Here is a 13,631-nt window from a genome sequence, read left to right as displayed (position 1 = left end):
ACTTGGCGAATGAGACAGCTCGGTGTGGGTGCATGTGTGTGGAATGCAATAGGTCCAGTCCAGTCCATCCTAATATTCCCTCTCATCCAGCTGTGATCAGGATACAGCCAAACCCACAAAGACTCGACTTGTAGGGACTGGACTGGAATGCTTTTTAGCCTCGTTATGGAGTTTTCACCACAGAATACAAAGACTGGGACCCAACACACCATTCTTCATCTATCTCTATCTCACGGACTAAAGATTGACTTGTTAAAAATTAAGATGCTCCGGCACTGCATCAGTAAGGAGCTATTTGTTCAATCAGCAACAATAATTGCATGTTGGTAAGATCTTTTTGCTTTAACTCCAAAGGTTGCTATGGGAATTTGGCCATAAGGATTTCTATAGTCATCTCATTATGCACATAGAATTTTTGACCTGGCTGTTGCTTGCCTGCTAAATCAATTTGTTTGTTGTTGTTAGGTGTCTCTCAGTGTCCAGTTAAAGAAATTTGAAACAGCACTTTCTGTGGGTCTTATTGCTGTGTTTTTGTGACCAAGTCTTTCTGTTTTGTTTGTGAAAAGAAAGAAGTGGCTTTATAAAGCTCCTTTATACTGTATTTTGACCTTGCTTCTTGTGGTCAAATCAGTGTGTCAAAAAAAATTGTGATATAAATGTTTACATTTTGAGATGAAATCAAACATGTTAAATCATTGTGAAGTCAATAGGAAATACAAATGTTCTAGTTTTGCACATCGTGATCATTTACTGACAAAAATCTAGATGAAATTCTGTTCCTGATGAAGTTTTGGTAAAAAAGCAGGGACTGTCGGTTTCAGAATGTGATCCTGTGATGACACTGAGGACGGCTCTATCTGTACATGTGAACATGCGGTACTGTTTGCTTCGTCCAAATCCATGTTGTCACACTGACGCACATATACGTGAAACGTTGCCTCCTACAGATGGATGGTCTGTGAGTCACGGTGTGTTTAAAAGCAGCATAGCAGAAATCTCACCGGGCTACAAAGTAGTTTTAGACACTAAAATATTAACCATTGTTGTTTTTGGAGCCGCTCGTCGCTGTGTGTTACATCCATGTGACGTCGTGGTTTAGAGCAGAGCTGTTTTATGTCATACAGTAAAAAAAACAAGAAGTTAAGCCATAAAATAAATACATACATTTTTTTTTTTAATTGGTGTGGTGTTTTATTTCCTTTCAGGATGTGTCAATGGTTTTATTACTGGGTGGTGCCGAGGTGCATAAAAACAAAACAGTGCACATTATTAGCAATTAAATATTTGCCTTTGTAAAAAAATGTATTTTTTAAAGTTGCACAGCTGATATTTTAGTGGGAGAAATGATATTATTATAATTATTATATAACACATCTTGAGCAAGAATTTCAAGCTTATACATGATTAACTATTCAGAATCAATACACATAATACAGGCAGATCTATGTATGTACATATATATATGTGTGTATGTACATATGTACATAGAGAGAGAGAGAGAGAGAGAGAGAGAGAGAGAGAGAGAGAGAGAGAGAGAGAGAGAGAGAAATGTATATATATATTTAAAAATAATAATACAAATAATTTATTAGTATTATTAGTATTATTTTATTATTATTATTATTAATAATAATAATAATAATAATAATAATAATAATAATAATAGTAATAATTGACTACTATTACTACTTTACTAATAATTTACTTTGCAGTAGTAGTATTTTCATACACACTCCCTACCAGGAGGACGAGACCTGACGTATCAATCAATAAATAAATAAATAAATTAATTAATTAATTAATAAATAAATAAACACATAAACAAATGCATGAATAAATAAATTTATTTATTTATTTATGCATTTGTTTATGCATTAATTTATTTATCTATTTATTCATTTATTGATATGACAGGTCTCGTCCTAAATAAATAAATACAGGAATAAATAAATAAATGTAAAGCATTTCTTTATTTATTTATATGTCAGGTTTCGTCCTCCATATACCAGATGGTGGCGGTAATGCAACAAAAAAACTTCAAAAAAGAAGAAGAGTCTGCTCTGCACCGCCGTACCGCGGTGTGTCGCACTTTGTGTTCGGAGGAAGCAGAAGAAGACCGGAGGCGACTGCTGCTCAGCCACGTGTGGTGCTTCAGTTGTAGTTAGTCAGTCTTCCACCGCAGACCTATAGCTTTTATTTAAGCATCCACAATGGACAGCATGAACGAGGAAACAATGGCGCCACAGACGTTTCTTTACGGTGAGATAAAGTCATGTGTGGGGTTTTCTTTTCCTGGGATATTAATATTATTATTATTATTATTAACTCGGACAAAGTCTCGGTCTTCGCGAGTGACTGCCGTTAGCACAGCAGAAAAGAGAAAACGAAGTCGTGTAACCTCCTCAAAATGGACGGTGACGCTCAAGTGGTAAAGTTAAAATGGCATTATAAGTGTGAAATGTTATGTTGTTAGTGAGAGTGAAATGTAAAATTGTAGGAGGAGGTTGTAGTAGAAGACCCGGCTCTTCCGAGAGCATCTTCTGTCCTAGCACTTACCTTACTTAGCCCCATCTCCTTCTGCGCTTAGATCCACTTCTGCACTCCTACCCTCTGTCAGTCCACTGTTCGTATCTAGAAGACTTCTTCCCGATATTATCTATCGTAATTACCTTTTTTTAAAAAGTCGTTTTGAATAAACGCGTCTGCTAAATGTAGTAGTGTGTCCCGCTGAACAGCGTGGTCGTAACACGTGTTTGATATCAACATGGCGCCGCCTGCGGTTCGTGAACAGCTCTGATGTGTAAATCTTATCCTTGTAACCCCACGTGACCTTAACGCTATAATGTGCACACACTGACGCATCAGTAGGTTTAACTGCGTACATTTGTTTTAAAATGAATTAATGCCACACGTATAATCGTAGGTGCACACTTACGTGGAGCACGCTGTCTTCGCTGATGTAAAAAGTCTCACTTTCGCTTTGACTTGATGTCAGTAAATATCAGAGCTTCAAATGTCTTGTGTCTGCAACATTTGTGGTGTTGTGTTAATGCTGTAAACTCTTTCTCGCAGGCTGCGTGTTGGAGGCTGGAAAAGATGTGGAGTTCAATCCTGAAGATGACGACTTAGAGCATCAGCTTGATCTCAGGATGGTAAGCAGTGGTGATGGACATGATTTTTATATAACTGTTATACACATTATACAGTGAGCAGTGTAACTTCAGGGCAACTGTTCACCTGCAGCCTTTTTTTTGCCTTTTAAAAATCATAAAATACCCCTATGCACTCGACTAAATGCCCATGTTTCTCCCTTACCATCGCTGCTTATAGTCTCCCGCAGTCAGATCTGCCGTTCTTACTTAATCGAGCAGTGGTTGAATACGTGGGTATTGATCTAATTTTTCAAATTACGCTTTTTGCAAAGCAAACACTTTTTATGAAGAAAATAAAATCAATTTAATCGTTTTTTCCTGGTGTGCCTGTTGATTGGCTACTGAGTTTTGGAGTGATTGCTCAATGGATTCAAAGTCATCACAGGCTTGGAGTTGCTGTCCCCAAGTTTTCCCTGTCGACATCCGACGAAATAATAATAGTTATCTAATGTTCATAATCTGACAAACGTTAGATGGTTGCAATTATTTTGTTGGTTGTTGACGGGGAGCGAGTTCAAGACGGACAGCCGCTACATACCTGTGACAACTTCCTGTTTATTGAGCGGTCGCTCCGAAATTCAGCAACTGTTGACACGTTTGTCGCATCAGGCATGCAACCTTTTTCAGTGGTGGAAAATAATTAAAATAAATTAAACATTTAATTAGAGCACTGGACCCACACTACAGAATTCGAGGTCAGTCTTTCTTCTTTTTACCGTAAGTTTCTGATTGACTGGTTAGTATTACTTTCATATTGTTAATAAATTATTTACATTTGATGCTTCGGCCTTAGTGTTGTACATTGGAAACAAATGATGGACATATCAGTCATGACACCATGTAGACGATCAAAATGGGACCGAAAAATTAAATGACTTATGATCTTGGACTAAGCTAGACGAGGATAAATTGGCTAAGCGAGAGAAAGAAATGCCAAGAATCGAGTTGTGAATCAAGGATTTGGATAATCGTGATGCCCCTAACTGTAAAAGGTCTCAAATATATAGAAATGGGATTCTGTGTTAGATTATCGTATGTGCACCATCCAGACAGCACAAGTTTTTAACAAGTAACATTAAATCCTTTGGAACCATAATGCAAAAGGGTTCATTGTGAACTTTGATGTTTTTTCTGTAGGCCTGTGTGGACTCCACCACAAAAGATGAACTTCACACAGTGGAGGTGGAAGGACACGACGCAGAGGGTCAGAAAGTCACAGCCGTCCTGGTTTCGCTCAAACCTTCAACCCTGCCCAGTGTGAGTAAACGTCATCTTCTCGACAACGCTGATAAACGTGTGATCCTTTGCTCTGTGAAAACGCACCAACGGCCTCTCTAATGATAACTCGCTTGACTCTTGTCACAGGTTTGTCTCGGAAGTTTCACAATCACACCGCCTGCAGTTTTCCGTCTGAAGGCTGGTTCTGGTCCAGGTCCTATCCATATCAGTGGACAACACCTCGTCAGTGAGTATTTGTTTGAGAAAGTTTGTTGTATCAAAATTTGGTGCACTATTAGTGGAGGAGGAGAGTCTTAACATTTTTGATTTGCTTTTAAAGTAATGGACGCTGATCAGTCTTTTGATGAAGATGATGATGAAGAGGAAGAAGAGGAGGGAGAGGAAGTGACAACATCAAAGAAAAGGCCTGCGTCCTCTCCTGCACTGAAATCTCAGGTTAGTATCAAGTCCAGACTCGGCTCGAAGTGTTCCCTCTATTATCTTTGCATCACAGTTGAAATGACCAAAATTTATCTCCTTGCAGAAAAAAATGAAAATGGATGTGGACGACGAGGATGAAGACGACGATGACGACGAGGATGAGTGAGTGTCCGGCTTCATAACGCAACGTTCTGACCTTTTCTCCCCTTTAGAGGAAAATGTTATTTCGTCTGTTGCAATATGCCACTTGACCACTAGGTGTCATAACTTCTTCAGTCCTCTTGAGGACAAGTTTCCCCTTCTTACCACTGCTGCTTATCATCTCCAGCAGTCAGATCTGCCATTCTTACTGAGTCGAGCAGCGTTTAAATACGACGTTCTGCCAGAGAGGGGAGAAAAAAGCATTGTCACCTCCCGGTAATTTGAAGCTGCTGCCAACGACTAATAACCATCTCAACAGCAGTGGCAGAATTTGATGAAGAGGAGCAGACACTCTGGATGGTGTGAAGATTTTTTTCCCGGACTTCATTAAACCATGCTTCCTGTAAAGGACAAGGATTACAATTAACGTAAACCTTTCAGCAAAGTGCGCCAAGAGTCAGCTGTCCTGTCCTTGTCTTTTCTTCTGTAGGAGAAAACATTAACTGTTTTCTCCCCTATTCTTGGTATGTGGTATTCACCTCAACCATGATTCCAATACTTGATTCTGTTCTTTCAGGGATGATGATGATGATGAGGAGGAGAGCGAGGAGGAAGAGTCACCCGTTAAGGTAATGGAACAGGATTTACAGTCTGTCTTGCCTGCAGTCGCCGAACATCCCACTGCATCTTATTTTCTCTAACGTTTTGTTGTGTACAGGCCAAACCAACACCAACCAAACAGTCAACCGCTCAGAACGGCAAGAGATCAAAACCCAACACACCAGCAAAGCAGGCGAAGGGCAAAGGCGAGAAGTCGCCTAAAACCCCACCTACTCCCAAAGCGATTCTAACACTTCCTGAGATTAAAGCCAAGTTAATGGAGGCAGTGAAGAAGGTTTGTAGTTTTAGAAGTTGTATTACTCCTCTTCTGTGTGGATTTGATAATTTTATAATGACGAATATTGTTTCTTTTACAGGGAGTGACATTACCGAAACTCCAGCCTAAGTTTGAGAACTTTGTGAAGAATGGATATAAAGTCTCAGATGCCAAGGTACAAAATTGAATTAATTTTTTACCTGGAAGAAAATAAAGTTAAAGACTTAAAAGTAACATGTGCAGAAAGAGCAGATGTGTTTTCTGGTTAAATCATCCTGTTAACCTTCCTTATGGTTTTCTTTCAGAATGTTGCAGAGCTGTGGAAGTGGAGAGAAACGCTGAAGGAAACTAAATAACAGCCCAAATAAACGTCATTAGTTTTATCGTCTCTTTTTATGAATTCTTTATATCCATAGCACCTCGTAAAACCCTCAAAAAGCCAAACTCAAATCCCCTTCTGTCGTCATGTATCTATTTGGTCTAATCCAGTCTCGGTATGAAGAGACTGGATCAGCGGTGATGTGGATGGTGACGGTTAACTCTCACTGGGGCAGAGAAATACATCCGTTTCTTGAATAAACCCCCACGAGAACCAACTTTGAAAATATAAAGCTTTGTAAATGTGTAAATAAAATTGTTGGCACATTTTCAGGAGCATTTGTATGCAAGGGCAATAAATTGTGTATCTGTCCATTACACACATGTAAAAACACACGAGACAAACAAGAAAGTATTTTTCCCATTCACAGATGATGCAGCAGCCTGCACCTCTTAGTTCAAATGTTTTCATGACTACTGACGTCCAATAGGCCGAAGGGGCAAAAACGTGTTGAGTGACTGAATGAAGGAATTTGCAATAGTTATTTTTATGAGTCGCCTAAAACTTTTCCAAGACTTAATTGCACGTATCGTCTAAAAATAAAAGCCTACTTGTCATCAAAGAATCAACACATTATGTCCTTATATTTGTTTAAGTTGGGTTGAAAAGCGTCTGTTAACTTTCTGAAAGCGGATCATTCCATGTGAACAAGAAACGAGTTTGTTTTAACTTGATTGTGTGTTGGGTTAGGATGGACTTGATTTAATAAAATGAATCGTGGATATTTTGGTGTTTCTCGTTTGTGATATTGTCACCGTGACACATTTTTTGGGTGCATTAACTAGTGCAGTGTCCATAGGAAGTATGTTGTGGGCGCTGAAGAAGATTTTTCAGTTATGGTAATGAATGTTGAGGAATGTAAAGGCTAATATAATATGAGCGCCAACCTCATAAGACAACGCAATTTTTGGGATTTTTCCATTAGCGTAGCTAGCCTAATGAGGTTGCACAGTGTTTATTTTGTGTTAGCCCTAATGCTAATAGTTAATCATAGCATTGCTAGCTTACCTTTGGAAACGGGCTGCTAAGTTAGCCCAGCCTCTCCCACTTTGCAGCCCCAGACAGCACAGCTGCTGCTGATGAGCCACTGCCTGCCTGGTCACAACAGCTTGCTACGCTAATGCTAATCGAAAATTAAGAAATTTGCGTTGTGCCTAATGAGGTTTAGCCCTTCGCTAATGCTAACCATAGCCTCGCTAGCTTACCTTTGGAAACTGGTTCACCAAGTTAGCTGCAGAATTGTAGCATGCTAATGCTAAAGAAATATGTGCTTGCATATTGGTGAATGGAATGGTGAACCATGTAAAAGTGACTCACTCACCATGAGGACAGCCTCTTTACTCCCACCGCTCTTTGACAGACGGAGCAACTGCTGCTGATGAGCTGCTGCATGCCCGATGTAGCGTGATATATCAGCAAAAAATTTAAAATAACTAAAAAAAATGTGAAAATCAAGGATGCACACCATTGGGCCATGCTCAACCCATATCCAAAGTCTTAGGGCGAACTGGCGAACGGTCAGTGAGATATGCCCGTCACAGACACACATGCGCAACTTGCTTTATAGATAGATAAATGTGATTAGAAACTTTATTATTGTTAATGTTATTCAGGGTCGGTTTTTCATACGTTCTAGGTTTGTAAAGCTAATAACGCAGTGATAACCGTTTATGAAAGAACTGAATAAGCATTGAATATAATGACACATTTATTAAGGTTAATCTTAATGGTCTTTGTGAGCCTTATTGTTAAGGTCATGGTCAAGTATCTTGTAATTCAGTCGTTGCAATGTAAAAAAAGATTTATCACTTTATCCTCCCACTGAAACACTTTTATCATCACTCACACCTTGCAGCCCACTCCCTGATTAATCACATCTGTTTGTCAAGGATCTGCCACAATATTCACTCATTTTTTTTGTGTGTGCGCTGAATGACCCCTGCACATTGTTATCATATTTGGATTTGACTGAACACTGCAAAAGCACAAAGGAAAAGCTTCATGATTTGTGCCATGTTTTTTGTCTTCTCACTGTTGGCTAGGATCTTACTATGTCTTGGCAAAGCGAAGCAACAGAGATTTGTGTTGCACAGTTGTCTGTGTGAGCCTGCTTGTATTCCATAATCTGACTTAATCTCATCCTTAATTCTGATCAGTTTAAAGTCTACAATGTATTAAGAGTAATATCTGCCACTTTATCTCACTGTTAGACAGCCTTTGCTGACTGGAAACTAGGTTTTGTGTAGCTTTGTAAATCACTCTGCTGCACCAAATTCCATGAAGAATAAAGTATTCTTATGTTTTGTATTCAGCATATTAAATCCTTCTTTCGGTTTACCTTAGTGACACAAACTTACTTAGAAAAAAGGTGTGTCCTGCACAGCAAGATAAGAATGCAACATTTTCTCTATGGAATTTGGTTTGGAGGAGTGAGCAGTTGACAAACTTAAGTTTCCAGGGAGGGAAAAAGGCAGTTTCACAAGTGCACAACATGCCTGTGAGCTGGTTCACAGCAAAATAATGATACACAACCACCCACTGTGGGTTTTCAGTTTCTGTTGTGGGTGACTACCATGTACTGACTGAGTGACGTACTTATTTAGACTCTAAAACTGAGTTTTATTTGTCGATTACCTGTAAGATTGTATTAGTTAACAGGAACATAACTTAATTGAATCTAAATTGAGGTACCAAATGTTGACTTTGAGACTATTTTGTCCTTTTTGTTTCACAGGTAGGCTTTCAAGATTCTTTTAGTATAGTACTATACAGTACTTCAAATATACTTTTAGTATATAGATACTGTTTATACTACTTATGTACCCTTTCCGTGTTTTAAACCTGTATTTAGGCAAGTATACAACTCACACTTCCACTCTGAAATCTTTGAACTGATTCATATTTGAATTGTGCAGCAAACATTAAACTCAATTTTAATAAAAAATGTTGTATTAATAAAAATGTCCAGACCCAGAAACAATATATTTTTCACTTTTATTTTATGTACAACAATAACTCTGCAAATCACACATTTAAAAAGTTTTTAAAAACGAAACATGCAGCAACAGCTACTGTAAATAAAAAAAAACGATCAGAAGCCAAGCCCATTCACACAAACAATAATCAGATGCAGAACATGTTGAGAAATGGATTTCACATGCTGCGTGTCCGTAAAAAAAAACAATATTTGGCAATAAAGCAGTCAGTAAGCAGTGGTTTATACATGACAACGTCACAGCATGTGGTTAACGTGATCTAGTCTACAGTGTTGTCCGTTATTCGTCTTGTTCATGTAAATGGGTCACAAAAAACATGGGAAGAAACTTGTTTTATCAGGTGCCAGATGATGAACTATTAACACATGAAGCCTCCACTGAAATAAATGGCTCACAAGTCGTCCACTGTCATGTCTGATTTCTGCTCAGTGCGTTCAAACGCATGAACTCTAATAATGCAGCGAGTCAAACATTCACCACATAACAAATTGAACGATAAAATGGAGTTTAACTTAGTGCTTTACAAGTGTCAGCCGAGTGGAAAGTACACCACTCTGCTGTTTCCAGGCAAGGCCAGTGGGACAATTCTTACGAGTAAACGGCTAATATTTAAAACTTGTACTGCTTCTCATAGTATTACAGTAACATCACAGGGGGAACCCTGAAGAAACTAAGATACAAAATAAAAACTAATTAAAAAAGCCTCCTGGAATACAGCATTTCAAAGTTTCAATCTCTGAGTTGGACGAGCATGAGTGTCCAAGTGTTCCTTCAGCCTCTAGCGCAGAGTACTATCGTGCTCAAACGTACTCCTTGCTGCTGGGGGGCCTGGAGATGGGATACTTTGGCGTGGATTTCTCCCGGGGACAGGATGCTGCCAGCATACCTCCTCCGATGACGGCCAGGAACGCTCCAGCCCAGGCAATGAAGATGGCAGATCCAAACTCGTACCTGAAAACAGAAAGATCCAATTATTAAAAAGCGCAAAATAAAAAAATAATAATAATACAATAACATGAAGTGATTTCAGTGCATTTTTAGAGACATTGAACAGTTAATTTGCCAATTGTCATAATAAAACTGAGAATTGAAAGAACATTTTTAATCAAATGTCTTATGATTTAAAACCAGGTGGTTTTTTTTCTACATGAAAATGTGAAATTATCCGTTCTTGATATAGATATTTGGCATGTTCTGTAAACTGTAAAGAGGCAAAACCACAAGGTTTTGCCTCTTTACAGTTTACCAACACAAAAAGTACCACATTTTCCGCACTATAAGGCGCACTGGATTATAAGGCGCACCTTCAATGAATGTCCCATTTCAGAACTGTTTTCATATATAGGGCGTACCGAATTATAAGGCGCATAGAATAGAAGATATTGCAGTCAAACGTTTGACTGGGGTTGCGTTATGCATCCACTAGATAGAGCTGTGCTTAAGGGAATGTCAACAAAACAGATAAATTCAATCTTTACCAATTGATCCATATATAAGGCGCTCCGGATTATAAGGCGCACTGTCGCTTTTTGAGAAAATTAAAGGCTTTTAAGTGCACCTTATAGTGTGGAAAATACAGTAGGTTTCTAGCCAAGAAACTGGTTTCTGTGTCGTTTTAGAGACATTTTAAGAATTTAAAGCAGATTTTCATCAGTTATTTTGATTTGATAAGGATAATATTGTGAAATAAAATTTTCGTATCGCCCCGTGACAATTAGAGACTTTTTTTGTATGTACTTTTTTTCGACAAAGTACATCCAGTTGCAGAATGTAAATGCTCTAAATTCTGGAACCTTCAAAATGGAAGGTCCAATTATTATGGGTGACCATAACAGGCGGTTTCCACTTGGTCTATGTTCAAGTTTTCATAGAAATTACAAAACAAAACACATCCAGCACTGAGTTCTGTGCAACTTACTTGGTATTGACAGGGGTGAAAGGATTGTAGAAGGCTTTGATGATGTCGTGGGCGTACCAGGAGCAGGCAACAATGGAACACAAAGCTGCAGAAGAGTAAACAATACGAACATTACCGCTCAAACTGTTACACATCCAGGGATGAAGGGGAAAAAACTAAGCTTATTATGTATTTATTTATTACCTCCAACCAAGATGATAATGCCACCGGCCATAGCAATGCGAGACTTGCGCACTTTGTCATCTCCTCCACAGGTGGTGCACTTCATTCCCATGACGGCGACACCTAAACCTGCCAGCGTTACGATAATACTGACAATCATGAGGGCACGGGTTGCCTGGAGGGCACCTGGGTGAAAAAGCACAGGATAGAGTTCATTATTAATGGTGACAAATATTGAATTTTGGAAAAAAAAAATTGGGACAATGTGGCTAAATAAAGTCATGCAATTCAATTCTGCAATTTTTTGGAGAACATAACACTTGTTTTTAAGCAGGTTTGCTTTTACAAGCTCTGTGCATGTGGAACAGACAAGCTTCTGTCTCCTGTGCCTCATTGCCGCTCCCTATACACCAAAGAAACTGGCTCTAACCGGAAGACCAAAGAAACTAGTGGAAGGGGGGGGGGGGGGTTTGTATGCGTGCAAGTTTGAAAACAGGTCTAACCAGGTTTTAGGATTCATTACAGAGTAAGCCACTCCCAATTTCAGCTCCTCTCAGGCCGCTTTTCAGCAGGTGGACATTTTAAAAACCCTGGCTACTGTAGAACGTGAAGAATGTCTGTTGGTGTTAAAAAATATTCCGAAAATGTAAAGTCTTATACTGCTTTGATGTCCTGTGATCTATAAAAAAAGAAGAACAAATATGGTGTGTATTTACATATTATGGGGTTTAGATGTTCTATATCAGACTATTTTAGCTCCTGGCATTATGATAGCACACAGGAAGATATAGTGTTTCTCATCCACACAATTCTCAGTCAACTAATGCATCCACTTTTGTGTATCAGTTGCTGCTGACAGAGCCGGTTTAATCTGGGTATTATGAGCTCAAACGATCAGGAATAATGAAAGTAAAAGCACCATGTAATGTGATTTTTTAAAAAGATTTCAGATAGAATAGTACATAGTTTTGGGCCCACAGAGCATCAAGCTTTACCCTACAGGCCATAAACAATGCATCGGTTTGTTGGCCTGCCTCTGAGGTATGTTGACTAAACACTGGCCCATACAGGTGTGGTTTAATCAACTACCTGTGAAATGCAAGACCTGGAATACAGGGGTTGTATTCACACATGCAGGAGGAGGGGACAGGATATAATCATTACCTAGGTGAAAGAGTAATGCACACTAAAAAGCTGCAACTAATAATCACATAGTGAATTAACAACAAACTATTTAAATAATTGATGAATCAGTTTGAGTTTGGTTTGGGGGGGATTTATTTAGCCGATGATGTCTGATAATGATGATAATCCCGGCTATAAATACAGGAAGTGCGCTTAACACTATGGTGTGAATACAGGGGAAGTTAATATGTGACAAAACCGGTTAACCCAAGACAGTCATCTAGTAACAGCTCACAAAGGCTTTGAAAGGGTGGGAACTAACACTACTATGTCCTCCTAATAAAAGAAAAAACAACTTTACTGCTAAGGCATAAAAAGTCATGCACCACACAGAGGAATTAGTCTAGAAAAACCTTAAACTTCCCTGTTAATTATAACAAACCACCTACTAAAACGTTCATTTCCGGTGAATAATTTCACACTAACTTACTGTTGAGCTGCAGGATGGAGTCATAGACTTTGCACTGGATCTGGCCGGTGCTCTGGAAGGCACACGACATCCACAGTCCTTCATACATGGCCACGGCTGTGATGATGTTGTCGCCGACATACGCGGACATCTTCCACTGAGGCAAAATTGTGCCAATTATTAATCCAATGACGCCCACGAGAGCCAGGACGAAGCCCAGGATCTGCAGACCCTTGTTGGCCATTTTTTCTTGTTTGTCCTCCTTGGCTACTTCAACGACTGAAAGAAGAAAATGGGTGTCGACGTCCACCTGTTGTGACGGTTCAAACCTTCTTTCTTCACTGACTGGCGGCTTTTGGAGCTAAACTCGGTTTGTTGTTGACAAACTAACTTCTTTACCAGTTATTGTTGCCCTATTCGTTAAGTTTACGACCGTTAGCGAGCGAAAATCTGTTGTAATTCGGCGAACGCGCTTCTTTCTTCTTCCTCTCCACGCACCTGTTGCTCAGCCGCACCTTGAATGGGGAGGGAAGCGCGCGGACGAGCTTTTCAGGCGGTTTCTGTTACAGGTGGGTGGGCGGGGACGCGCACACAGTTTCGACTCATTACTGGCGACGAGAAAGGCGGAGGTTTCGTGACGTCACTGTTTCCGCCTGAAGTATGAAGTATACCTGTGTATGGAGGGCGATAGATGACATTATAATAAACAAAAGAAATAATAAGTAACTAAATACAGAAATAAATTAAGAAATG

General features: G+C 39.3%; 2 protein-coding genes across 2 annotated transcripts; one reads left to right on the top strand and one right to left on the bottom strand.

Moving 5' to 3' along the window:
• The first annotated feature begins 2,111 nt into the window (after nt 1-2,111).
• npm1a (nucleophosmin 1a) lies at nt 2,112-6,932 on the top strand. The gene is made up of 10 exons (XM_083910071.1): nt 2,112-2,259; nt 3,073-3,152; nt 4,290-4,409; nt 4,518-4,617; nt 4,711-4,826; nt 4,915-4,973; nt 5,530-5,581; nt 5,671-5,847; nt 5,930-6,004; nt 6,135-6,932. The coding sequence occupies exons 1-10, from the start codon at nt 2,211-2,213 to the stop codon at nt 6,183-6,185; spliced, it is 879 nt and encodes a 292-aa protein (XP_083766197.1). The 5' UTR covers nt 2,112-2,210; the 3' UTR covers nt 6,186-6,932.
• Nucleotides 6,933-9,218: 2,286 nt separating this feature from the next.
• On the bottom strand, nt 9,219-13,352 carry LOC310944651 (claudin-7-B-like). The gene is made up of 4 exons (XM_083910457.1): nt 12,900-13,352; nt 11,306-11,470; nt 11,123-11,207; nt 9,219-10,155 (listed from the first exon to the last, which is right to left on the bottom strand). Exons 1-4 carry the CDS (start codon nt 13,120-13,122, stop codon nt 10,005-10,007), a joined length of 624 nt encoding a protein of 207 aa, XP_083766583.1. The 5' UTR covers nt 13,123-13,352; the 3' UTR covers nt 9,219-10,004.
• Nucleotides 13,353-13,631: the final 279 nt, after the last annotated feature.

This window comes from Microchirus variegatus (assembly GCF_963457635.1).
Source record: "Microchirus variegatus genome assembly, chromosome: 2".
Classification (NCBI taxonomy): Eukaryota; Metazoa; Chordata; class Actinopteri; order Pleuronectiformes; family Soleidae; genus Microchirus; species Microchirus variegatus.
Note: the sequence above shows the minus strand (reverse complement) of the source record. Positions and strands in the feature narration are given on the sequence as shown.

Coding starts and splice junctions, on each gene's coding strand:
- npm1a (XM_083910071.1), top strand. CDS start 2,211: ATGGACAGCATGAACGAGGAAACAATGGCGCCACAGACGTTTCTTTAC. Junction 4,974..5,529: donor GACGATGACGACGAGGATGA/GTGAGTGTCCGG, acceptor CTGTTCTTTCAG/GGATGATGATGATGATGAGG. Junction 6,005..6,134: donor ATAAAGTCTCAGATGCCAAG/GTACAAAATTGA, acceptor GTTTTCTTTCAG/AATGTTGCAGAGCTGTGGAA.
- LOC310944651 (XM_083910457.1), bottom strand. CDS start 13,122: ATGGCCAACAAGGGTCTGCAGATCCTGGGCTTCGTCCTGGCTCTCGTG. Junction 11,471..12,899: donor CTCCATCCTGCAGCTCAACA/GTAAGTTAGTGT, acceptor TTTTTCACCCAG/GTGCCCTCCAGGCAACCCGT. Junction 10,156..11,122: donor TTCACCCCTGTCAATACCAA/GTAAGTTGCACA, acceptor TTCTGTTTTCAG/GTACGAGTTTGGATCTGCCA.